This window comes from Drosophila suzukii, chromosome 2R (genome assembly GCF_043229965.1).
Source record: "Drosophila suzukii chromosome 2R, CBGP_Dsuzu_IsoJpt1.0, whole genome shotgun sequence".
Lineage (NCBI taxonomy): Eukaryota > Metazoa > Arthropoda > Insecta > Diptera > Drosophilidae > Drosophila > Drosophila suzukii.
Window position 1 is genome coordinate 16,307,785 of NC_092081.1, and position 26,572 is coordinate 16,334,356.

A 26,572-nucleotide genomic window follows, 5' to 3' on the forward strand; every position below is an offset into this window, starting at 1 on the left:
TCATGTGTTAACAGAACTCGTTCGTAAATTTATTACATCACATTGGAAAATTTAATTATATTTTTCGCAGAATTGAACTTTTTATTATGTTTCTTTGACAGACAACAAATCAGAACCTTAACATGACATTGAGAAATCGGTTCTAGTTATTAATTAATTTATTTACAAGCCAACAGAACTTGAGTTTAATTGAATTTAAAATTATTAGAATAATTCATTCATATTGAACTCCTTGAGTTAAAGAGTAGTGCCATAATTTTGGCCGCTCCTGTCTTGGTTCTCTTGTTGACTTTGGTAATGGGGCTCGGGTTTAGGCCCTGTCTTGGACTGAAACACTCGAATTTCCGCCTTGGCCCAGAACGAAAATAGAAGCTAAAAGAAAGTGGGTTGGATGGGCTGCCTCCCCTCATTATTTATGCATAAATACAAAAGGCAGCGATCTGTTTGATTGCCCAAAAGGGGGAGCGGGGGAAAACCGACTTGTGCATTTATCACGGCGTGGCCAAAATAATTCCTGACATTGCCCGACGGATACTTTACTCCATCCACCCGAAATCAAATCACATTTCTTTTGAAAATTCTCATTTGTTTGCTTTCAATTCGGTTTGTTTTGTTTGGAATTTGCGTTGCGTTCTGTTTGTTTCCTCTCTTTAATTCCCCTTAATTGTTTGGTTTTACGAGTTGATTAATTTTTGGTTTGAGAAAAACATTGATAGCATTTTTTGGATAGCCTAGTAATAGTATTTGCAACACATTCACAGGTTCTTCGGTAAAATCTTCAAGTGGTCGAAGAAGTCGTAGGAGGAGGATCTTTGGGTGGAGGGGACCACGCGGTGGTTCCCTTAGCCCCCCGGGCGGCAGCATGGCGTCCTACAACGGCGTGCTCAAGGATTACAGTCACAGCAGTTTGAACGAGGCTTTCAAATCCCAGAACAATGTCAACTTTAAGTTAATTAAAACAGGTGAGCGAAGCGAAATCCAGAGCGATAGTCAGCGTCAAAGCCAATCTATTTGGCGTAGCATGTAAGTCGGATCCAATTCACATCACCGGGGACTACACATGTCGTGTGCCACCGCCACCTTTCACACCTGACACGCTCTCGCCAGGTGGCCCAAAATGACAAACGCCGGGGATTGGGTTTCACCATGGTTGAGGGGGTGAAAAAAAAGTACAAAAAAAGCAATTCCTGTGCCAGCATTTTATTTGATAAGTCTCGCCTGTTGTCACCTTTATGGCTTATTGATTTCGATTGTCAATTGTCTTTGTCGGTTCGTCAGATTGAGACATAAATCTGTTCGGTCTCGTAAATTCCCCATGCTCCATCTGCGAGTATGTTTACCCACGAACAATCTCCGGCACAGCTGCAACTTTTCGACATAACTTTGACTTTGAATTACGACGCTGTCACTGAAAGTTGTCCCAGCGGATGCCACCTTTGGCTCTTGCGTACACAGCACAGTTTCCAGAGTTTCCATAGTTTGTACTAGTTCCATAGAAGTTCCGTAGCATCTAAAGTTTTTAATAACATTTTCGTTGTGAACAGCATATGAAATCAAAGAGCCGCAAAAAAAGCAAAACTATTGATTAAATTAAAGTTGCGCAGACAAACTTTAGAGTTTCCACACATTTGGCAACCTGTTGCCTATAACAGTATAACACTATAAACGCGTATCTGGCGGGTTATAAAACGTTTGGGCCATAAACTGGCAGGTTAAGAGCTTGAAAGCCCTGTGAAAGCCAAACATACATATTCATATAAGCCTGAATAATCGTAAATATGATGGATCACTCCTTTTAAAGAGCCTGGCCTTATGTGTACGTAAACTTGAAGGGCTTTTATTGCAGAAAACAAAGTAAGAGAAATGTGAAGGGCTGACATTGGGCATAAAGTTGTTAAACCGTTTAATCATGAATAAATCATGCCCATTTATTGTGTAAAATTCCGAGCTTAGCCTTGAGCTGTGAGACAGAGCGAAAAGGACACAAATACTTCAGCCGGAAGTCCTCCTTTGGCATATCCGTTTCCGGCACTCGTGCTGCGTCTAATGCAGTTTTGTGGCTCGTCACAAGGCGTGACTGCCTCTTAGTTTTATCCGTAGTACCCACCTAGTACTCACTCAATCTAATTCAATTACAGTATCCGATTTCTCCGAAACACTCTCCCGTCTCTACGAGGAACACGCGACTGCCCTCCAGGTTGCGGTGTCCAATTATCGCAAGAAGAATGCCGAATTACGGAAAGAAAGGTAAGTGCCCCCCCCCCCCCGCGATAACGATTTTCCGGCCAAACTGATGCCAAAAACTTAATGGCGTGCCCAGACCCGCCTGCCACTTGGCCATCTTTCAGGCATGGGAAACATTCCTGCAGGAGGTCGAAACCGATTCGCAGGCCTGCAACGATGTGGCCAGCGTCCTTTCCCGCCAGGTGAGTCTCTTGAATTACAGCCTTTTGTGCGCCGAAAGTTGCCGAAAGCCAAAATGGGTTAATGGCAATATCGTGTCGCGTTAAATATTCAGTTGCCTTCACTGGAAATAGATTCGAAAGGGCCTGTCATGCACCAGCCGTTAAAAGATTTTTAATTGGATTAAGGCAGCCATTCTGGCAACAAAATGATGCCCTTTGAAAACAAAAGCCAAATTTCTATTAATAATAATAAATTTATTTGTACCAGTTACCGCATTGAACGGCTGTGTAAACCACATGTGAATATGTGTGGCCTTGAGGCCGCACAAAAAAAAGGAAAACAAACAAAAATCCCAATTTGCATTATAAAAAGCAGACTCTAATTATGGTTAATTAGTAGGGGGCGTGGCTCTGCGGGGCCCTGGGAAATGACATGTGTTTTTCGAGTGCCGAATAATGTGTTCTGCCGCCGCGTTTGTTTGGCTTACGCATTTAATTTTCATTTTTCACGATGATTTGCCCTTTTTAGCTCCGGACTGCGGTCTTAAAAAATACTCCATGAATAATTTATTTATTCATTTTCCCCCCCAAAACCTGCAGGTGTCGCGACCAATGCTGGATAAATCCTTTCATCGCAAAGTTCAAAGCCGTAAAATATTCACACACAGGGAGTCTTTCGAGACTATTATCGCAAAGACTGAAGAGAAGCTGTCAAAGGTGAGTTTAATTAGCAAAGAGCCCTGATGAAGTAAAGGAAATCCCCGAAGTCATCTGACCGAACAGGAATTTAATTTTCCCTTAAAGTTCTGTTCGAGCAGAAAACCTGAACACCGAACAATACGCAATACGCATACGCAGTGTGGGCCGTGCCAATTGCCCGTCAAATGATTTTCTGTCCATTGTGCGTGTGCACATTTACCCTTTGCTGTGATTACCCATAAATTGGCCACCCTTTATGGCTCTGGTTATTTACCTCTTACCTTACTTACCTCTGCCTCCGCAGTGCCGAGTGGACTACAAACAGTGCCACCTGGCCCACCGACAGAATCCCAGCCAGCACTCGCTCACCGAATACATCGACGCCCACAACGCCTACGTGCAGCAGCTGCATGCCACAAATGGAATGCTGGAGGCCTACCACTCGGACACCCTGCCCCAGCAGATGCAGGAGCTGGAGGAGATCCACAACGACCTGGTCGCCATTGTGTCCGACTCGCTGATGCAGGGCGCCGAAGTAATTGCCGGCAAGGTGAGTGTCCGCGGGGCAGTGATTTATCACTGCAGCAGGTGGTTGTCGCACCCCGGCAAAAGCCCACTTTATATAGCCTGGTAGTTGGGTCCAGTGGTCAGTGGGCAGTAGTTGGGGGCACCTGGAATTCGAGATAATTTCTGCACCGCCCTTTGTTTCCTGGAAAATAATTTGTACACTATTATAATAATTGCCGGAGTAGCAATTTGCTGTGGTAATTTGCCTAATGCGCGGGCAGGCTCTGGCTAATGATGGTTACACTTTTTACCTAGCCAGGGATTAGAGTAAATAAAAAGAGGGTTTACCTTTTAGCTAGGTGAAAGAAATCATTTTCATACATTAACCAGTTCAGTACGGGCTATGATTTAAATGCAGTAAAGAACCTAAGTATTTTTTGTTTTATTGTAAAACACTTCAAGAGCATTTAAAGCATTTTAGCTTAAAGTAAATAATTTAATTGCTGGCATGAAATGCTGCTTATGGTGTACTTACTTTGGGCTAATGGTAAACAACGCTTGGGGGTATAACAGCAAAAAATCAATAAACAAATCAACCTGTTTTTTGAAGATATGTAAAGTGCTTTTAATTACGAATTTTATTCAATTGTTTGTGGTATTTAGGAAATAAAAAATATTTCGAAGTGAGGTATGAATCACTCTTTATGTGTTATATACCTATGTATAAATCTAGGTAATCCTAAAAGAGGTATTGTTTTACTTTTTTGAGGCGAACTTCAATGAGTTTCTGAATAAAGTCCCAGGAAAAATGTTTCCAAGTGAGGTATGAAGCACCCTAAACCTATGCATACTATATATGTACTATACTCTATGTATAAAACTAGGTAATCTTAAAATAGGTATTCTTTTACTTTTTTGAGGGGGACTACAATGAGTTTCGGAAGACCGTCCCAGGAAAAGCCTTAAAATACCTTATAAAGTTACTGATTAATAATATTTTGTATCATCTCCCAGGCCAACGACCAAGCCAAGCGGTACAACAGCCTGACCAACCAGTGCAGCGCGGTCTCACCTCAGCAGGATCTGGTGAACTTCGTCCGCCTGCTGGCCCAGCCCTCGCAGGCCCAGAAGATTCCCCGACGGCTCTTCTCGACGCCCCAAGGAGAGGCCGGCGAGGAGGCGGGCGACCACAATGTGAGTACTGACCAAACCAGAACTCCTGAACTGTCCTGATTCTTTTTGTGGGCATATTGCGTGTGTCCTCCGCAGGAGATGACGCCCTGCCTGCGGAACGAGCTGGTCTTCGACCGACACTCCACCTTGTCACAACGCTCCGCGTTGGAGTCGCTGAAGCGAGAGGCCATCGAGTTGGAATTGCAAATACGTCAGCTGCAGGTGAGATAAATTGACCACAAGGTAAAAAAAACACCATAGGATACCATGAATATCTCGGGAGATTTTAATATTTATAGGTTTCAAAACGTCTCGTAAAAGGTGTTGGTTATTCGAAGTGCAGGGTATAGAACATCATGTGAAAACGATAAAATCCAACATATATTTGTTCCGAATTCTTCATAAAAGAATCTCCTAGGCTTCCTTGCTGCCTACAGCTCTTCGCTTTCTGAGGAGAGAACTTCGATATCTCCATTACATTCCTTGGGTTTCTCGTGGTATTTACAAATTAATGATGCAACTACCACGCCAAAATAGGCTTCAAGAGCTGAAAATTCTATATTAGATATTTTTATCTCCAATTTAATTAAAGTCTGCACACTTACTGAATGTCGGAAATATTAAGAGACACTGCATGAAAGTCAAGTTGCGAATCGTATTGTTAATAGTCGTCATAAGAGTCGTGAAAACTGTAATGTAAATCCAGAGAAAAAGGCAAACTTGCTGACCCTTGGGGAAAAATATAGAAATCAACTACTTTATTTTAAGGTCCTTCACTGAATTCTCACCCATTTGCATCCTATAAGGAGCAGCATCGAATTCAGAACAGTGACCAAACAAAGGGCCATCAAAAAGTGGTGATTCGTGTGATAGAGAAACATCCTATTGATAATGCCGTCTCGTTCGATTTTTGTGATCCAAAAGGGATCCGGTAGGATTACACTTGGTCTTGATTGATTGGCTAGATGATATATACTGCAGATTTGCATCACGCTCACCAGGGTCTCAAACAGAGCTATTATCCTGCATCCTGTTTCCAGTTCGAAAAAATAAAAGAAAGTCTTTAGTCTAGGGAAGTTTTTCAATTTGCGCACAATGGTCTGCCAGCGAATGTATATCTCAGTAGAGGACATTTTCGCACGATTAATGAGAGACTTTTACAGATATTTGCTCAATGAAAAAGCTATGGAATGTTGGCACCTAGCCTACTTTAAGCAGGTATTTAGGATGGTTATTTTTTACAAGAAATTGTTTTCGCAGGCTTCCTGAAAATATGTTAAGACGGAAATAAGTCATATATATAGCGCATACTCTTAACCTTAAATAATATTCTATTTAAAATAAATAACAAAATGAAGAGAATCAGTTAATGGCTCTTTTTAATTTGTGAAATTAACTTCGGATTACCTTAACAAACTCTTATATTTATTTATATTTTCCCAGTGCTAATGGCAAACCGTTCCATATTTTTCTTAATTTTTTTAATATATTACCTTATTGTTGTAAAAACATTATTGAATGGATGACTATCATTCATTATTAGTATAAACCTGATAGTATATAAATTAATTTTTGAGATTTGCAAGCTTAAATTTAAGTTTAAAATTTATTTCTTTCGAGTTAAATCCTAAGTGTCTCTGCATATTTTACACCGCAGGACTCCATTGAGGCTCTAAATCGAACGCAGACACGCGGGATCGAGGGTCAGCTGTACAACAAGGTCAACGAGCTGCAGGAGGATTTGTCCATGAAGAAGTTTGACCTGCGGGCCAAGCAGATCCATTTGGCGGCCATAAGGGCTCAGGTGAGTTCAGATTATCCAAGATGGTGAAAAGCTCGAAAGTTTAGCGGGATAATGCACCCAGCTTTTTGGCTGGAAAAGGGAAAAGCGGGGAAAGTAACCAGTTGGGAAAGAAAGTTTAGGCCGTGTGAAAGCCCACGCTAAGCTTTTCACGGACCTGTTGCTGGCCAGCTTTTGCTGTGGGGGGCTTTTCATGGCCGAGATCTAATGGGTTCCATTAGGCGGGGTCGGGACTGCCGACACGCCCCCCGTTTGCACGCTTGAAAGTACAGATGAACTGGCGCTCGTATGTAGGTCAAACAGCTGATTGCCGACTGCGCATGTGACCCCCAGCGTTTCGCCGTCTCTCTCCCACTCTCTCTTTAGGCCAAGGAAAGCCGCCAGCAGCCAGCAGCCAACTGTGGGTTAGGTTCGTCCTTCGTCCTTCGCTTAGTCCTGCGGTAGATTAGCTTGTGCGTGGTCAGTGCGGCAGTATGGCTTGATTTTTCCTGCATTTCCCAGCTGCGTGTTTTCCCAAATTTAAACGGGGCTGTCTGATTAAAAGTATCCTTCGTGTGCTGTGTGATTTACTTTGTTTTTTGGTGTCGAAAACAATATTTGTGTGCGGTTTTTTTGGTAAAAACCAGCAGCCTTTTGACTGTAACCTCAACCTCAGAGCCTCCAAGTGAATCAGCTGTTGCCGAAGAAGGCTCGGAAAAGCCTGAGAGAGAGTCAGAGAGAGCGCGGAAAATTGCATGCCGAGCGTTGCCAGACCTTTGCCAGCATTTTCCCGATGTCGCTGTTTATAAAAGCAGCGTGCAACGGTCGCTCCAAGTCAGTCACGTGCTTGCATCCCGACGTATACGTAACGCGGCTCGCCAGCTCCGTTCTTGGGTGATCCATCCGTTCGACAAATTAGCCGTAGCCGTAGCCGTAGTGCCGTAGCCGTAGTTCCGTAGACGTATCCGTATCCGTATCCGCATCCGCATCCGTAGACGCGTCGTCGTCGTTCTTCGTCGCGCCTGAGGTGTGATTGGCTGCCAATCGCCACTGGGCCAGCTAAACCAAAACCACGCAAACGAAAAACACAAACCTTTAAGAACCAAAAAAAAATAAAACGATATAATATAATATATTCCCCAAAACAGACACCATTCATATATATATCCTCTATAATATATATGCATAATTTTAGAGCGCAGTTCAGGGCAGCAGGCTTTTCTAGGCGAGTTGTTCTCTCTATTTTGATAGCCACATAGCCACACACAAGATAAATTGAATTGAGTTCAGCGCGTAAGTAACCAAACGATGATCAAAATAGTAATGCAACCAACTAGTCGACAGTCCATGTCCATGTAAAATAACTTTAGCTTTATTAATCAATCACGCATACGCACCGTGCGCCCAATGATTTCGAATAAAATAAGAACGTAGCACTGCCAGAATTTCTTCGAATTTCTTTTGCCTGCCTTTTCTAACAAAACTAACTAGCCAAGTAGTCGAAATTCGAGGCCCCAGTGCCGAACTTCACCCATCCGAAGCAACAACTCAACTAAAAAATAAAATAAAAAAATTCTAGCTAACTCGTATGTACTGTAAATAACCAATACTCTTTGCTAATCTAGATGTAGTTTAACTTATCTTTACTCAGTAATCGCAACATCAACTATGTAAAATTCTATCTAGAGCTAGAGGCTCGGCTCGCTTTGCATTTTGTAATTTCGTGACCTTTGTGCCTGTGCAGTCGCAATAGCACCCGAACACGTACTTGTAACCACCAACCACCCACTACACACTCCGCATCTAAATTCGAATCTGAATCTGAAAACTGAAATCTGAAATCTGAATCCGCCTCCGATGTCGCGAGGAGTGGAAACCCGTTTGTGAACGGCCATCACTTGAGAAAATAAAAAAGAGACTAGCGAACTCGGCGACACCTCGAAATTTGAAAGTTTTTCAAAATAAAAGAAACGAACACTTTGCGTAAATAAATAGCAAGCAAATAGTAGCCGCAAGCCACACGCACACGTACACCCCCTTACATTTGATACCGAGTAAATATATATATATCTGCCCATCATGCGCGTTATCGTTCTCAAAAAGAATCGGCCTAACAAACGCGGCACGCCCACGGCAGCAGCGGCCACCTCCTCGCGAGAACCGCCCAAAAAGTCGCCGTACGCAAAAGTAAGAATTTAAACTCGATACCTCTACTCTACTCTACTCTACTACTCTACAATGCTCCCAAATATTTGGTTTCAATTTTCGCCGATGAAATACTCGTTATCGCGATAACGAGCGTTTCAGCCTTTGTTTCCTGTTCAATTTGCCAGTGCAATCAATTTTTGAGATACCCCGATACCATATATACTATATGCCTTGCACATTTGCACATTTCGAATTTCCCCATGCAAATGTGCAAGTTTTCGCGCCGCGTGTGTGTATTTCACGAGTTTCGAATGCAAATACAATTACTTAGCCATAAAACCAGCATGTTTAAGTAGCAATCTGTGCATATTTAGCTCAAAAATTGGTTGTAGTGGCCAGGCATGCTATAACTCATTGCCCAACGAATTAATTCAATTATATATCATAGAAATAACCATATGCTATACCATTTATCTAAGCTACAAAACACTAGACTGCCAGCTTGTTTTAGAAATGTTTAACTGCGATTATCATACTCGAGTGAATTGTTTATTTCCTTTTAAGTGTTTAGGTGGTCTTGCTTTTAAAATATATTATTATAAGTATGACCATGATGTAGTACTTAAAGTAATTAAATTATCTTGTAATTACTAAGCTTCCTCGCTTTGTGTGAAAAGCACTTCCGTTTCCTGAACATTACGGCGAAGTTTATCCTGTAATTTAAGAACCAAAGAGGCAACCACTGCGCAGAAATAGATTTCGAGAACTGAAAATGGTGGTAATTAAATAATAGATAAGATATTGTAAGCTGGTTATTTTATTTTATACTTACAAATGGAAATAGTACGAAAGAACATGTTTAGCAAATCGCAATCTTGCATAATATCAATGATAGTGCCGATCATCGTGGTTATGACAGTAATGCAAAGCCACAGGACTAGACAGGATATGTGACTCTGATATGTAGTATTATATGATGTAATAGGAGTATTATTTTAAAAATTCCTGAGGACAACATACCCACTCGGCGCCTATAAAGAGCAGTAAAGACCTGAACACAGTCACTGAGCTAAGGGCTCTACTGAAATACATATTGGCCTCGAAAATGGGCATCATAGTGTTCGTTCCGAACATATCCCCGTCTGGTTCCCTGGTGACCATCAGCGAATCTGGGGACTCAGTTGTCCTGGTCTTAACCGCCATCTCGGCCATAAAGAGGCTGCACATTTGCAGCATATTAACCAAGGCTTCGAATACGGCTATCAACTTGCAGCCCGTTTTCAGGCCGAAGAAGTAAAAGCAACTATTTAATCCCTTCATATCACTGATATTTCGATTTAGTGGGGTCCAGCCATTCTGCGAGTCTAGCCAATTTCGAATAGACGACATTCTCGAACGATTTCAATGGATTAGAGCTGAGTAAATGCCTTGGAACATTTGGCTGCCAGCCTACTAATGAACTTTTCATCCACAGCCTTGCCGCTGATTGAGTTTTGGGTTCACTTCCGATTGACTATTCCAGAGTTAAGTGCACAAGAAAATCCAATTTGATTTATACGTTGCGCCAAGGAGAGCCCCAAAATGAAGGAAAATCTAAAACAATTCAATTTTCCAAGTGTGGCAGCTCCGGACTTTCCCCACTTTCACTGCCTGTTCAACTTGTTCCGCCCGATTCGATGGCACAATCACAATCAGTTGCCCATAAGCGAAATTCCTTTGCTGATTTCCTTTTAAAAGCATTTTTCGAATTGTCTTGACTGCCAAGGAGCCACTTGAGTTAAACCCTCGTCGCCCCCTGTCCTTTGGCGCTTTTTTGGCCCATTCTGGCCCATTTCAGTGTTTTATTCGCCCTTCTTTTCCTGCCCTGTTTCAAAAGCCTGCGGGCCAAGTCGTGTTTCCCATTTATTTATTATTGTTTGGCGTGCTGTTCTGTTCTGCCGTAGTGACAACTCGGTATATCCATTTATCGGTTGCCAGCCAATATGCTGGGAATTATTTCATTTCGATTGAGAGCCGAAACCCATTCAATTAATTAATCGCTTGAAATGGAATTATTTTTACCGATTTAAAATGCACAAATGGGCCACCTGCAAAGGCGATTAATTTGGCAGCCCTTGAGGAAATTGGCTGCTCTCTCTTTTTCGTTTTGGGACTGCGAATGCCCAGGATTTATTGTAAAGCCTGTCGCCTCTGTGGGCGCCAACTGAAGGTCAAATGTTGTGCTCCTAAAGGGTTAATTTTAAATTTATGGCCCTGCCCTTCTATGGAAGCCTGCCTGGGAATCCTTTTCCTAGGCCAAATCCGCAGGACAATCCTGAGAAGGGGAAGCAACAAATTTGCACGTTAACCGCAACCAAAGCAACAATGGCTCCCTCAATTTATGTAAGTGTGTGTGTGGGGTGTCCCTGATCCTGTTTCTGTCTCTGTGTGAGTGTGTGACGTGTGCGTGTGTGGGTGACACAGTGATATTTCTCTGGGTCCTGGGTCCTGACACGTTATCTGGGCAACAACTCTCGTGCCGGAAAGGCCCGTGTTGGTTCCTACTTTATTTTATTGCTTTAATAAATATGAAATGCGCTCACTTTTTTCGAAGCATTCGCATTCGCATTCGGCATAGTTTTGTTTTTCCGCTTTTCCGCCTTTCTCCGCCTTTCACCGCCTTTCCCCTCGAGTGCCTTCAATTAGTTGACCCAAATTGGGTTCTTCTTTATGACAATCCTCTTAATCTTAATCACCCAACTTGATGGCCACAAGGAATTGATGCCTGCCCTTTGAATAGGAATATTTATACGCATACGGTCTTTGGGAGTGAAAGCATAATTTGCTCGGGCATAAATTTTAATTAATCATAAAAACGCTGGCATAAAAATGCCAACAGGTCCCGGCAGCGTTTTCTTTTTCTCAGCCCACGCTTCACAGTACCAGTACCAGTCTCAGTCCCAATCCCAAACCCAATCCCCTCCAGCCCTGGCAGAAGGCTTCGTCTAGCAGATTCCATCCAGGAATTCATATTCATGTTTAATAATAAATCACAAGATGCCGCGCTGTTCGCCGGAGTTGGAGCTGCCCGAGGGCAATTGCGGTTGCATCCTTGGAAACCGCTCGGAAAAAACACAGCCCGGGAAAGTCAAATGCCAAAGGGAAGCCCCAGTAAAATGGCGCCGGCATAAAAGGATTTGCGGCTAAAGGCAAATTTAATTAAAGACATCAGCGCTGCCTCACACACACACACACACAATGGCCCTGAATCAGGAGTAAATCCTTGCCTCAGCCCGTTTTAATTGCCCACTACCTGTTCCTGTTCGCCAGAATCCACCAGAAACCATCAGAAACCATCAGAAACCGCCAAAAGGACGGATCCCGCGATACTGGGTGAAAGGCGAACCATGAACAATGGGAATTCATTTGCGAATTTTGGTATCAATTAACCGACCGCCCATTCATCATCGGAATCGTATCTAACGGATGTATGCTTCAACTAATTTACTGAATGAACACGCCGCGCAAATGTTTTGCAGTTCTGCATTTCACGCTGACGGTTTTCGCTGTCCACTGATAAATATTTAAGTGCTGGGGTCACAGCTAGAGATACATAAGCTGGAAAGAGTGATAAGGTCATCAAACGACTAGGGAATACTCTATTGCGAAAAATGTGCAGTACCCCAAAAAACGTTCGCTTTATAAGTACTGCATAATATCATATTATACATATAAATATCATTCTTCGAAAGTATTTTACGTTATTCTAAATAATTAATTAATTAATTAAGATATAAAATGTTAATTTAGTTTTTTATTTTTATAAACCAGGGGGCTTAAACAGAGAATGACTAGAATATATTAATATTAAATATGTTTTTGTAGTACTTTAAATAAACAGATGAATATTATTATTTTTGGAGTCACTTATAAAAGAAGGAAATACAAATTTTAAAGTTTTAAAAAAATTGTAATGTTAACATTTATTAATCTATTTAATGAGCACATCCTGGGCAACAAGTTTTTTATAAAAGAACTTAAGTTTTAGGCACTAGTCACAGATGGTGGTTGTGGTCATTTTAATATATTATCAAAAACTAGAATTATATTGAGCATTATACAAATTTAAACAGTTTTCAAAAATAGATTATTTAAAGTTCTTATACAATGTTATCCAGCTTCTTCATAGGCTTGAAAATTATTCCTTTTTCAGCTTGAACTCTCCCAGTTCTGAGCAGCTGTAGATGCTCATAGATACATTTACTGAGGGCCAAGTGGGAGTGCCTTTGGGGTCGTTTTGGCCGAAAATAGATAGACACTTGGACAGACAGATTTTCGGCTGTTTGGCGCTCTAGAGATTTAGCATTTCGTTGACGCACGAATGACAGAAAAAACAGTTTTCAGCTCCGATTCCTGGCACTTGCCATGGGTATCTAGGATTTCTAGGATATCTGCATGTGGGTGGTGTGTCTGTGTGTGTGTGCATTCATTAAAATTTCATTTGAAAATCAGCAGAAATGCTGCTGTAATCTCTTCTAGTCATTTGTTTTGCCAGCCACGAGAACTTGCCATTGTATTCCCCGTCGGTTCGCTGCTCCTTGGAAGGGAAACACTCGCCTGTCAGCAGGAGCCAAGTTGATGGGAATCTGTGAAATTGGTAGAAAAAGTGCAAGGGCAGGCAAATCGTAAGTTGATATGCTTGTGTCTTGAATATTTTATTGCCGGAGAGATAAATCTGATCGAGAACTGAATGGATGTGCCGAGTTTAGCAGTAAGCACGAACTAAGTTTCACTCGGAAAACGAGCATTCCTCCTAAATTAAATATTAGTATACGATTAGAATTCTTATAGGAACATGATTTTGAGTCAGGATAAGGGACACCTTGGTGTTTTAAGGACACCATAACTTATTTACAAGGCAAAACGTTTGAATAAAATGTTCGATAGGTGTTTTATACATTTATAGTTTCAATGGAGTATACATCTCTGGGCTTTACAAACCTGCAAATTGGCTGAAAAGTGATGGTTTCCGATACTGAGTTTCAACTTTTATTCAACTCAATGAAATTTTTATGCTCATCCGCTCTTAAAATTCCATGCATTTTATTGAAATTTAACTAGATGACAGTTTCGGATTTCCTTATTAATTTGATCCCTCTTGCTGTCGTAGCAAATCGAATAACATTTTTATTTCTCCCCCGACGATTTCAGGAATGTTTACGATTGCGTCAAAAAGTATGCCATGCTGGCCAGGCCAATAAAGTCCGCTGTTTATGGAGGGCCAAAGTCCAAAGAAGGATTTGGCGGAATAGCGGAGAAGACCTAATGGTTTTAAAATACGCTCACCCACTAATGCGAACCCTTCAGATCCTTTTTTCCCTTTCCCAGCACTCCATGCGAATCTGACGGCTGTTTATCTGACATTCATAGTTTATGCCCCATGTTCTGTTCACCTTACTCAACAAGATAAACGCAGTCGAATTTCCCTGGGAAAATGGGATAAAGGAAAATGAGGGAAAATAAGGCTGCTAGGGTGGGGGATAGAAGGGAAATCGTCGACGGGAGAGGAGCCAGGAGCAATGATAAAACTAGTAAAGCATACAACATTGTTTGACTTTGTGGATTTGGTGAGCCATGGAGCAATTCCACTCCGCTTCGCCTGTACTGCCACCCAGTTTGCACCGCCTCAAAGCATTTTTGGCAGTTAACCCGTAAAGATGATAAATGCGAATGTCTTTGCCGTTTGAGTTTGAGTTGTTGCAGTGCCTACTCAAGAAATTTATGGCCACCCGAAATGGGCTGGCTGGCTGGCATGGGCAACAAAACGGGGGGGAAAACAATCAGAGAAAATGGAAAAAGCGAGGCCAAGCTGCTTGAGTTTTCTTCTCCTTGAGAGATTGACAGGTCAGATGGTCGGATGGTCAGATGGTCAGAGGGCCAGATGGCCAGCTGGCCAAGTGCCATCGGCTTCACTGCATCCTCTTTTGTTCCTCGTGGTTCCTTCTTTCCCTGGCCAAACAGAAAGTCACATTAATCAACACTTAAACGTTTAATTGCCGTACATTAATCTTAAGGTTAAGCCGCCTCTGCTTGGCCCCCGACTGTCAATTTGGGCTTGGGCGTGTGGGCGTGTTCCTGCGGCCTTTTTCCGACTGCCTCGGCATTAATTGTGTCATTTGGCAATTAACTTTCCAGCCCCGAAAACGTTGGGGTGACAAATTCGGGGCTCGCCGCTTGTAAATATTGATGAGCCGCGCAACGCGAGGTGGCAAGCTGGCAAGCTGGCCAGGAGGCAAACGGGCAAACAGGCAAATCTGGCCCAAACCAAACAGTTGATGGACCGTTGCCAAAATTATGTTCGAGCTTATGCCGCTGGCTTGCAGCTGTCGCAGTTTTGATTGAAATATGAGCATGGAACTGCCAGCTCAGTGATGCGACCTCACTGGCAGTCGGGATTCTGGGAGACCGGGGTCAGGGGTCAGGGGTCTGTGGTCCGGAGACCAGAGTCCGGAGTCCTGGCTTTCGCGACGAGTTAATTAATTTCCACGTTGACATTTCACTCTGCTGTATATTTAATGAGCGGGCTTTGGCCACGGCTGCGGTTTCACTCACCACAGCCTTCCTCTATTTGTCTGAATCAACGTATATTTTACGGACTGGCAAACAAATAAATATTGTGGCGAAAGCTGATACCAAGATCTTGATAGGTGTCTAAATAAATTAAATAATATCGTTTAGAGCACGGCTTGTATTTTTACCAATCAGCGAGAATTTATTTCACCATTTCAACCATTATTTTCAATTTATTTTAAACATCTGTTTTTTCCCCTTTTGATGCAGATTTTTGTCATCAATTTATTATGGCCTAATATATTTCATACTTTTATCGGTTACCTGTATAATAAACAGTATATATATATTTTTAGAAAACATTTCAACTTTTTATTGAAATTAATAACCAGATCTTTATAGGTGTCAAAATAAATTTAATAATATCGTTTAGAACACGGCTTGTATTTTTACCAATCAGCGAGTATTCATTTTACCATTTCTACCATTATTTTCAATTTATTTTAAACTATTGTTTTTTCCCCTTTTGATACAGATTTCTGTCATCAATTTATTATGGCTTTAGTGGTTGCCTAATATATTGCACACTTTTATCAGTTACCTTTTTTATTTAAAACTGTATAAATTTTTTAAGAAAATAAACTTTCTATTGAAATTGAAACATATAACAAACATGGTTCAACTCTATTCAAAATGAAAATATTGAAGTAAAAACATTTATTTGAAAGACTATAAAAGTTCTCATGATTCCAGCTCCATCCCCAATTTTTTGAGTAATTTATGCTTAAAGTTTTCCCAACCCGGTTTTACTATGCCCTCGCTGTACTTATCCGCATCAACATATATATTTCCTGGTATAGACGTGGCGAAAGTTGATCCTAAGAGCCAAATAGATGTCTAAATAAATTCCATAATTTCATTTGGCCGCTGCATATTCAATAAGCAAAACTTTGGCCGCAAGGAAAATAAAATAATAGCGTTTACCAGCCGCATAATCTATAGCCGTCTCTTTTTCCGGTCTGGCCTGCATCTCTATCCGTCTCTTTCTGCGGTCCTAGTACGAGTGTGTGAGTGTATTTGCCTTTGCCAGTTGCATTTCGCCTTCAAAAGGAAAAGTTTGCACTATTTGCTTGGCACTTGTCTTTTATTTTGCCTTACACTTACTCGGGGGAGGGACAACCCCCCCCCCCCCCCCCACTTTCCCCACATTTTCCACACTTTTCTTCGCTTTTTATTTTCCGCCTTTTCAATTTTTATTTATGCAAATAAGTTTCGCCTGGCATTGTTGCTTGTTATCGCATAAGGATGTTGTTACAAGTTTACTACCCATTCCCCACTTCTGTTCGGGACCGCCCTTCTCGTTGTCTTGTCTATATACGATATGTACATTTTTTTCTTCACTTTATTGTACTTTCCTTTTGGCCAGGCCAACAGCAGCCGCATGTAGATGTTGGCCACGGCTGGCCGCCCACGACAAGTGTTACGAGTGTCAGTAAAATAGTTGAATAATGGCAAATGCCATCGCAAAGGCAAAGGCACCAGAAGTGATACTGTCTGCTCTTCGTTGTCGAAAGTTTAATTATCACTGTGTTTTTCCTCTGTGTGCCATGTGAGCTTTAGTTTGCTGTTTGAATTTTAAACTTTTCCAGCCCCCCCCCTCATTTTTCTGACTGGCATTTCTGTGGTCTGAACTGCGAACTTTGTGCATTTGAACTTTTTCCCCTGGCGTCTGCCATTTTTTGTTCTTTTTTTTTTTATTTACAACAGTCCATTCTGTGTGGTCAATGGCCATTGCATACTTTGAAGCAAATTCGAAGAAATCACGCATACGCCATGTGCCCGGCAATTAACTCGAGCGCCTGAGCATTTTGTAATGCCTGTGCAAGCCAGCCAGCCAGGCAGTCATGCCCAAAAATTTCCATATTCATGTGCACACACTCACGCATTTTATCGCAGTTGCAATTTTTTTTGCCGGCCTCCAGCCCAGCCTCATGCATTTTTATTACTGCTGTCGTTAGTGCTTTGCATATATTATTAGGAGGCGGTTGTGCAGCTGCAAAATGTGTCCTGCGAATGTGAATCTGAATGTGCCTGCTCGTGCGCCTGGGCCGCCCGCACATTCCCCATCAAGGGGAGCGGCGTGTGCCGCACTCATTTGCAGCGTTTGAAATATGCCAAGGAGCTGCCACAAATTTGTGTGCCGAGAAATCAATGAATAGCTGCACAGCAAAAAAAGGGAGGAAAGTTTCTAAAAACGAAGGGAGAACGCTTTTCTGTTAAATTCAATTTTTAACATGGGATTTTTAAATAATGGAAAACTACTAGGATAAGTAGGCTGGTGTGAACAGGGCCTAATACGGTATATACTGATATACCAATAGTGTGGACATACTTCTTCTTTGATTAGTGTTACCAGATACGTTTAGGAAGCACAAGCTACAAGAGGAGAACGGATAAACATATCCAACACTTAAAAAACTACCTTAATGGCTTAAATGAAAAATTAAGGATTGATTTTATATTTACTTTTTAGTTAAAAGAAAAATGTTGCATCAGACAGAATACATTGACACCTGCATGTGTTAAATTTGAAATTGGTTAACAAAATAAAGGTTGTCGGATACTCGAGGCACTTGTTTCTTCTTATTTAAATTAGTTGTTATTATTATTTACCGAGTCAACAAAACAAACTTTCTTAAGCAAACATTAAGCTAACCCTCGTTTGAATTTTCATTTGACTAAAATGTTGTACAATTTTTATTTGTCTCCTCCCTTGAGCAACTTTGAGTTACATCCATATGTAGATATTACAAGTTAACAATTTAAAATACTGGTATATATACTTTTCTGCAAGTGCAGGGAATGGGTTTTCCCCTAACGAAGTACTCCCATCAGTGCTATTACTCCCATTTCACTTCCTCTCGGCCTGAAGTGCCTTATAGAGCGGGCACTTCATTACACTACCCTCAGCATTTCTCAGAACTCGGAGAGTCGGGCTCCTTTAGGTGAATGGTAAACGATGCCACGTGATGTGCATAGACAAGCGGATTTGCATTGATCGTGGCTGCAAATGAAAAAAGCGACAGCCAATTCAGTGACACCATCAATTTGCGATAAATCAATGCGCCACGGGGTAAAATGGTAAAATGGGTGAGCTGCAAGTATGCATGTCATTTAATCTCTGCTTTCGCTGACGTCGTGACAACTTGATTGCGAATCCCTCCCAGGACTGCTCGGTACATGGTGCACGGTGCATGGTGCACTGTGCAATTTGATTCGGTTGGGTTCGCAGCTCCATTCCTCGCCACTCCGCTGCACTTCGATGCCTGGGGCTTGCCGAATAAGTTGCTGGCACGTTTCTGGACTTCAATTAAAGCCTCGTTTGGGGGAAACTTTACGGCGACCAAGTGCCCGGCACTAGTCTCATTTGAAATCCCATTTTCCAGCTCCTATCTCACATGGAAATATGCTGGAAATACAATAAATGAGGCGGAGGCAGTGCGAGTAAGTGCAACTGGTACAAGGCCGAAAGTTTTTGCAGCACATCGAGCCACAAAGCGCAGAACGTGGCGCTTTCTTTTATACATTTGGCTCAGTTCAGGTGCATGTATGTATATGGGGTGGTATGGTATAGTATAGCATAGCACTTTCAATGGCGAAATGTTCGGAAATGTGCGGGTATAGAACTCGTATCTGTGTGGGTTTTTGCGTGGGCGTGTCGCATTTAAGCCGCAGAAATCGCCCTCGGGTCTACCATCTACCATCTTATGTGGCTTTAATGGAAAACGAGCGGAAAATCGCTTATTATGCCAAAAGGAAATAGTTGCTCTTCCCCTTCCCCTTCCCTTTCCCTTTCTTTTACTTTCTCCTACTTTCGCTAGAAATGTGCCACCGACAGAGGCCGTAATTTGACTTTATATATTTCTCGGTCTTAGCCATAAATGGACTTTCATGCAAGATTTGGCTTGCCAGCAAATTTAGGCCAAGGCAAGTGGGGATTTCCAAGAAGAAACTGCCTAATTGCACAGGGACTTCGAGTTGTCCGGGTGGATAGTGCAAACTTATTGTTTTCAGTGGCTTTAATTGGATTCAAATCGTCATCGATTTGTATAGATCAGCAAAGGAACAGTTTACGTGTCTGGCATAGTTATCGTTTCATTTCCCTTTCATTCGGCTGCTCATTTGCCTGTGAAGGCAAACAGTACACTGGGGAAAATGTAGACCATTTTGGGTATGATGAAATTTTTTAGGATTTTATATTGTGGATTTTTAAATATGTTGAAAGGGGGAAAAATCGAAAAATGTCATTTTTCAGTATCTCTTTAACATTGTTTAAAGCTGAGTGTTATTGATTCATATACATTGACTCACTACCATAACTATGAATCAAACCCTGATTAAAATGTTTATAAATCTATTTGATTATCATTTAAATCAGCTTTTCTCGATGTGCACACAATGGCCAAGGGGTGGCAAAAGTGGGTGGCTGATGCAGCTGGTTGGTGTTAGCGAAAATATTTTCAAAGAAAACATTGTTCGTGCTTTCCCCTGACTCCGCTTTCAGCTCAATTTATAAACGATTCGTGCGGCAAATGCATTGGCATGGAATTTTAATTGGATGATTTTTGGCCGTTGCCACGTGTTGTTGGCCCAAAAAAGGAAAAACTATGCCATAAACATATGTAGTCGCCAGGCGATAGAGAGAGCTGCTGAGTTTAAGCAGCTTTTGCTAGCCGACAAATATTTCAATGTTGTTCCAGACGCTCGACTGCCGCAGATAATCCCCCAGCTCGACACATATTTTATGGGGGCGTGGTCGTGGGCGTTTTGGGTCCAGGCACGAACAACTTCCATTTCCACATTGGCAGGCCATAAACGAGCTTGGGACGTGGACATGGGTCCTGGGATCATGGCGAGTGTCCTGCCATTTTCCTCGTTCATACATACTATATCTGTGCGTATGTATGTATAATGATGTGGTCTTCCAGTCGCTCCTGCCAAGCGTGAAATGTATGACAAAAGGAGCAAAACAAAGCTGGCGAGTGTTAAGCTAAAAATACATGCACATATCGCACACGCAGGCGAACAATGGCCAAAGCCAGCAAAATCAACACCCAAGACCCGGGACACGAGGACGACCAGGACAAGCAGGACGACCAGGACACCCGGACTTGGGGAGCAGCTGCTCAAATCCAATAACAAATTATATGCACTAGACAATTGGTCCTTTATTGCGACAGCGGCGGCGACGACAAGGACGACGACAAGGACGAGAACGACGGCGACTTTTATGCGAAAAGTGCAAAATGATTTACGATTATGTTGATAAAATGGCTTAAATAGTATTTTCATTTCTTGATGCTCGAGTGCACTTTGTGGCATCATCCCACACACACACACACACGTATCCTTTCACCCACACACTTTCAATTGTCTGCTGCGGCAAAAGTGCCGTATGATTTGTTTGCGCTTAAGCAGCGACGACAGCGAAGGAGCTTTTCCTGCTGCATACTTTTCAGCGCCAAGATTATACACATGTGTGGGTGCTCGTGTCACTCATGTGTGCCTGTGCCCGTGTGTGTGTGTGAGTTTTGGATGGCTTGAAATATTCATGGAGCAGGGAGCATCCTTACCATTTATTCAGCTTCTTCCTTGGCCACGCCTCACTTTAAGTTTGCCTGCCAAATGTCTTGACTTTAAAAAGTTTTCCCCCTTTGCATATGAAATCTGTTCCGAGATGCGAACTCGGATCACTGGCCACATGCAGCCGGCATTGGTTTCGTTTATGCCAGCTCGGGCTGAATAATGAATGCCCAGGACGGGGCGAACCTCGATTTTTCGTGTTGGCTTTCATCCGCAACTTTTCACTGCATTGCTAGAAATATGGTGTTTCAGGAAATATTATAAAGGGGTAGCTTAAGGCTTAATATATCAAAAAAAAATTTGGTGTACTTAACATTTTGTTTTACTCTTTAACTTGTTTTCTATTATAGTAATTTGTAGAAATATTTGGATTAGTATTATGAATATCAGGATGTATCATATTGCATTGCATGCATTGCTCGAAATATGGAATTTCTGGAAATATTGTGAGGGAAAGCTTAATATATCACAAAAATCATTTGGTGTATTTAACATTTTATTTAACTTTTTACCTTGTTTTCTACTACAGATATATGTAGAAACATTATGATTAGTATTATGAATATTAGGATGTAACATAGACCTATAGGGTTGTGTTGGCTTTCATACGCAGCTTTTCGCTGCATTTCTCGTAATATGGGATTTCTGGAAATATTATAAAGGGGAAGCTTAAAGCTAAATAAATCAAACAAAAATCTAGGTGTATTTTATTTTTTTAAAAGTTTTTACCCCCTTCTCTATTATAGTAATAGGTAGAAATATTGGGATTAATATTAGAAATATTAAATTCACTGAGGTGGAGTTAAATTTTACTCACACTCGATTGGTTGCCATGACCTATTTTAAATTTGGCAACATATAGGAGTAGGTAATAAAACTAATAAAACGATTTTATTGCTATAACAACCACAACATAATATCCTCATGAAATTGCTTTAAACCGAAAATAAAGCATACATTGGACAATATAAACCAAGAAAAATATACATTACTTCCATTTAAGATTTATTGTTCAGGGGCGGATTTTCATCAGAGAAGTTGTAAAGTATTAAGGAATTTTAACTATGTCGTTAAATTCCAAAGACATGGGCAATGGTTCAGGATGGGGAAAATTATTTGAGCGATACGTCAAATTATAGAGGCCACATAATTCAAAATGTCGGCAGACATCGTTTTTTTGTATCCTTAGCTGTACCGGGGAACCTGTAGGAGATGGAACACAAGTTTGTATGGGAATTTTACTCAGGGGGATCCAATTATCTTGGAAAACTAGAAATGGTTCGTGGAAAATTTTGGCTGTGCACCTGTGCTATACAAAAAATTCCATATTTATCTAAACAAAATTTCACTTTTCTTAATTCTTGCCTATCATAGCAACGAAAAAATATTTCGAATTTCAATCAGAACATATTTTTCTCTCTGTACACTATCTTCATATGCGTGTGCAGCTGCATCGGTCTTATTGATTAAGCCACTCTGGAAAATGAGAGCAAGAAGCTCTGGAGTCTGGATGCAGAAGCGATGAATAAAATATTAATGCACTCGCATGGCATAATTGAATGAAACCGCAAACATGTCGCCGAGGAGTTCATTTCATTTGGCAGCTGTGCGTTGGGGTTAAAACGTGTTGAGACCTACTGAGGCTTTTGACATTAGTCTTTACCCAATCTTCCTATAGCCCTGCCTTAATCTTTTATATATAAGACAAAACCCATAAACCTAAATCCAATTACTTTACACACCCCCAATTCTAACGCGCAATTGACTTTGTATGGCCGGCTAAAGGCAAATTGCCCGTGAAATTATGGCAAATACTCGAAATTTCAAGGCCGAAAAGGCTCTTGCTGAGAACATAAATCACATATGCCCAAGGCTTTGGATTCCAATTGTTGCTTATTTACTATTATTTATTATTATGATTATATGCGAGAGCTGCCTAAGTGGGGTTGATATCGGAAAGTGGGGCCCAAAAGTGGTATCTAACCTTAAGCCCCCCCGAATGTGAATTAATGATGAGCCTATGAGGTGCAATCGGACCTAAAATCGGTCTATATTTCCCAGCCACGACATGTCAACCGGCTGACTGAATGACCAACTGAATGACTGACTGACTGACCGATGGACTGGCTTTAATTTGATTTTCGATTTTCTACTTGTTTCACGCACGCAAGTCGCAACGTTGACGTTGTTTTTGCTCTCGTCGCCGCTCATGGCGATTAACTTAATTAATGTCACACACTAATGACAACTCAATGCGATTATGCTGACATCTGCATTGGATTGGCCGGAGTGGCGGGGCGGACTAAATTAAATTGAGAAATTAACAATGAGGCGGCACGAGTCGAGCGGCGAATAAATTGGAATTTCGGAATCGGCCATCGAGCTCGAATCGAGTGGCGAATGCGATTAATAAATGAATAGCTAATGAGTGCCCCGCCCGCATTCCACCCCATAATCGCACGAGTTTTATCAGTGGGATTGACTTTTTAAGCCTCTAATTAGTCCGTTATGAATTGCTGCGCCAACAGCAGCAATCGAATGCTTAAACAAACTAATTGAGTTTGGGTTTGCCAGTCAATGGCAGGGCCAAATGACTCGCCCCTAATATTGGCAGGGCCCTGATCAGGTCTCTTGTCAGTCGCACTTGATCCATTTTCCGCATTCCACAATCCAGCAGGAGCAGCAGCAGCAGCTGCAGTAGCAAAAACAAACAGGCTGTCGGCCCTTCAGTGGTCCAATTGAGAATGCAAATCTGTTCGCCAGCTACACTCGAAGAAAAGGATTTTCAAATTCGAAATATACTTTTTAGCTGAGATAAAGAGTGGTAAATTATTTTGTAACATCAAGGACGTTTAGCATAAAACATTTTTGAGTTTCAACTATAACATAAACGATTTGGGGACTTATTGTAAGAAAATAATGCCAAATATTAATACATTTTAAGGTTGATTGTCTCTTAAAATTATATTTTTTTTTTCAGCCAAATTTTCAACATTTGGATACACTTATTTACTTATTGATTTAATTTTATAGATTAAACAAGATTTTCCGGATTTTCCAAAAACATCTTAGTTACGGTAGTACTACCACTTCGATTTTATTTAATGGAACTATCGGTTGTGGCAATTCCTAAAACTTAAATAATAGTTTTGGGTTTTATTACACATATTAATTTGGTAAAACTTTTAAAAATAGATGGTTAGACCTTCCAGAAAATATTGATTTTAGTATTTTTAATTAGTATTTTAATTGGTCTTTCCAGAAAATATTGATTTTAGTATTTTTAATTAGTATTTTAATTGGACTTTCCAGAAAATATTGATTTTAGTATTTTTAATTGGGTTTGATTTTATATGTTTTAAAAAAAACATCCGAATCGTGTTATTAAAAACCAATCTCAAAATGTTTTTGGTTTTATGTAGGTGAGACATTTTATTTTTATTAAGATGACAAAGCCATGTTAATCAAAGGAAAGTGCAAAGATTTGGGCGTTGGGCACACTTTAAGTATACATAAAGGGCTGGTAGATCTTGATACTTTGGTTTTCAGTGTACGAAGGCTGCTGTTGCTCAATCATCGGCTAGGCGGGCTGAGGCCTCGTCATCGCCAGCTACACTAACAGCCTATAATCGCAACTTAACATGCTAACGGCGGAGGGCCAAAAGTGGCATGCAGCGAGGGGAGGGGGTAACCAAGGAGCAGAGGCTGAAGCATCAGTGCAAACATCCTTCACATGCCGGATATCGCACAATCTCGAAAAAAACGAAAGGCAGAAAAAAAAGAAAGCAGTGAAACCAGCTTGACAGGCTGCCATCCTGCTGCTAGTCCTGCCAACCTCAACCTCGTCGCTTCCGAGTGCCCCATGTTGCACTAAATGACTCACCCACAGCCACGCCCACATATGACAGAGGGGGGCGGGGTAAGAAAGGATGTGTCGAGTGCGTTGCACTGAATTTTACAGCTTTTGTTTCGCCGCTCGAGCTGCTCTTTCTCTCCCGGCTGAGCTTGTGTTTTATATGCGTTTATCTCTTGGCTGCCGCCTCTTGGTATTGTGCCCCATTGTGCCCCTTCCCAGGATGCACTGCATCTGGTGGCAGCCAGGCCTCCTTTTCGCCTACTGCCTGCTGCTTACTGCTCATCCTTATTGGCAGAGAGGTCCTTGGTCCTTGTGCCTGAGCAACGTTTACAAACATCCAGTTGAGTGGCTCTGAGTGTCATTGTTCTTGAACATTTGAACATGTGTTGTCAGTGCGAGACCTGCACGGCTGAATGCGCCCGGGGAAGGTATAGCTATAGGTATCTCCATCCATCCCACTGCACAGTGAAAAATAACAAACCATTCACCGCCAGACTTCCATAACTCAAAGCCACTACTTTCTTGGGTTTACGAGCCAATAAAAGTCGCTGTAATCTGGTTTCATTATCATAACTTTTGCCATCTCTTTATAAGTTTCCACCCCTTAACTTTTTTCAACTTTTACAAAGTGAAGTGCCCTTCTCAATTTCGAAATATTTTGTTGTGCATACATTAATCAATCCTACTACTTTGTCAGTTTGCTAAATTCATAATTGATATTTTATTTCACTGTTATTTTGCTGATGATTTATCTTTTGATATTAAAATTACTTGTGTTTTTCTGACAGCTCAAATATATACAATTGATACTTTGTTAGGTGCTTACTTTATTGATAGCCTTTCAATTATTTATATATTTTTTTTATTTTCTCTATTCAATAAGCATCAAAATTCCTGAATTCTTTAAAGCCTTAAATTAAAGCCTTTAATAGTTTTAAATTAATTTCTTATGTTCTACATAAGTCAGTCATTATTATTCTCAGTTTTTAACTCATCCCCCTGACTTTCTCGAAATCATCTCATCACGCTCGAGCGCCTGATTGCCTTGAGCCAGAAGAGGATTTGATTATGAAAACGATTTTGGCCAAGTTTTAATTCGATGTTTCGCGGCGGAACTTCCGGCGGGAAGCACTCAAGCCGCCGAGCGGAAAACTTTGGTGGAAAACGCTGTCACCTTGTCGCCTGGCTGCTCGTCCTGCCAATATCTGGCCAAATCCAATATAGTTGCAGCTGGCAAGGAGATCTGAAGGAGGAGAAGTGCAACTACAACCATTAGCATTTGACAGAAGAATGGAATAGAAGTCAACAGAAGTGCGGGCCAAGTGAGCCTCTTGAAGTGCGAAAAGGCGAAATGGGAAAAAATATTTGCCCTGCCAGAAATTGACAACTGTTTGCTTAGTAGAGAGTGTTTGCACCCCGGCCAAAAACCAGAAACGCCCCGAAAACCCCCCACCCCCCCCCCCCCCCCCCCCCCCCCCCCCCCCCCCCACCACCACGAAGCAACCGATGCAGCTGGCTCTGAAAGCGGAAATTTGACACTCTCGTTCCCACTTTCACTTTCGCTCTCACCCGCAGGGCCATAAACAGGGGAATAGGATAGAAATAGTGTTGTAATGGGTGGGGAAAGTTAGGCGGTAGAGGGGCTGGGGAAAGTGCGAGAGTGGCAGTGAGGAAGATGAAAACATTCCATTTGCTAGAATGTTGCGCGTTATATCAGCTTACGTTTTAATGGCAATGCTGCCGGCGGTTCTTGGCAGTCAATGATATAGTTTCGTTAGCCATTCGCCGGAGCAGAATGTGCCATTACATTAC

General features: G+C 41.6%; 3 protein-coding genes across 3 annotated transcripts in view; 1 reads left to right on the plus strand and 2 right to left on the minus strand.

Annotated features, from left to right (window-relative positions):
- The window catches only part of LOC108017946 (SH3 and cysteine-rich domain-containing protein), a 70,152-nt gene that overhangs the window by 3,303 nt on the left and 40,277 nt on the right, over window positions 1-26,572 (plus strand). The window contains 8 exon segments of the mRNA XM_036814056.3: window positions 762-962; window positions 2,139-2,247; window positions 2,321-2,426; window positions 3,006-3,122; window positions 3,409-3,654; window positions 4,626-4,805; window positions 4,881-5,006; window positions 6,442-6,588. Coding sequence (XP_036669951.3) covers window positions 762-962; window positions 2,139-2,247; window positions 2,321-2,426; window positions 3,006-3,122; window positions 3,409-3,654; window positions 4,626-4,805; window positions 4,881-5,006; window positions 6,442-6,588 — 1,232 coding nt within the window.
- On the minus strand, window positions 5,207-5,973 carry LOC108017948 (uncharacterized). The gene is made up of 3 exons (XM_017085178.3): window positions 5,573-5,973; window positions 5,390-5,513; window positions 5,207-5,331 (listed from the first exon to the last, which is right to left on the minus strand). Exons 1-3 carry the CDS (start codon window positions 5,915-5,917, stop codon window positions 5,216-5,218), a joined length of 585 nt encoding a protein of 194 aa, XP_016940667.3. The 5' UTR covers window positions 5,918-5,973; the 3' UTR covers window positions 5,207-5,215.
- LOC108017947 (uncharacterized) lies at window positions 9,235-10,170 on the minus strand. Its single transcript, XM_017085177.4, has 3 exons — window positions 9,733-10,170; window positions 9,545-9,668; window positions 9,235-9,478 (listed from the first exon to the last, which is right to left on the minus strand). The coding sequence occupies exons 1-3, from the start codon at window positions 10,099-10,101 to the stop codon at window positions 9,363-9,365; spliced, it is 609 nt and encodes a 202-aa protein (XP_016940666.3). The 5' UTR covers window positions 10,102-10,170; the 3' UTR covers window positions 9,235-9,362.

Excerpts from the sequence above, each read along its gene's own strand:
- LOC108017948 (XM_017085178.3), bottom strand. The coding sequence starts at position 5,917 with ATGTCCTCTACTGAGATATACATTCGCTGGCAGACCATTGTGCGCAAA. Across the intron at positions 5,514-5,572 it reads TCCTTATAGGATGCAAATGG|GGTCAGCAAGTTTGCCTTTT; the intron begins GTGAGAATTCAG and ends TTTTTCCCCAAG. Across the intron at positions 5,332-5,389 it reads CTTAATATTTCCGACATTCA|CTCTTGAAGCCTATTTTGGC; the intron begins GTAAGTGTGCAG and ends TAGAATTTTCAG.
- LOC108017947 (XM_017085177.4), bottom strand. The coding sequence starts at position 10,101 with ATGTCGTCTATTCGAAATTGGCTAGACTCGCAGAATGGCTGGACCCCA. Across the intron at positions 9,669-9,732 it reads TCTTTATAGGCGCCGAGTGG|AGTCACATATCCTGTCTAGT; the intron begins GTATGTTGTCCT and ends ACTACATATCAG. Across the intron at positions 9,479-9,544 it reads CTTTCGTACTATTTCCATTT|TTCTCGAAATCTATTTCTGC; the intron begins GTAAGTATAAAA and ends CACCATTTTCAG.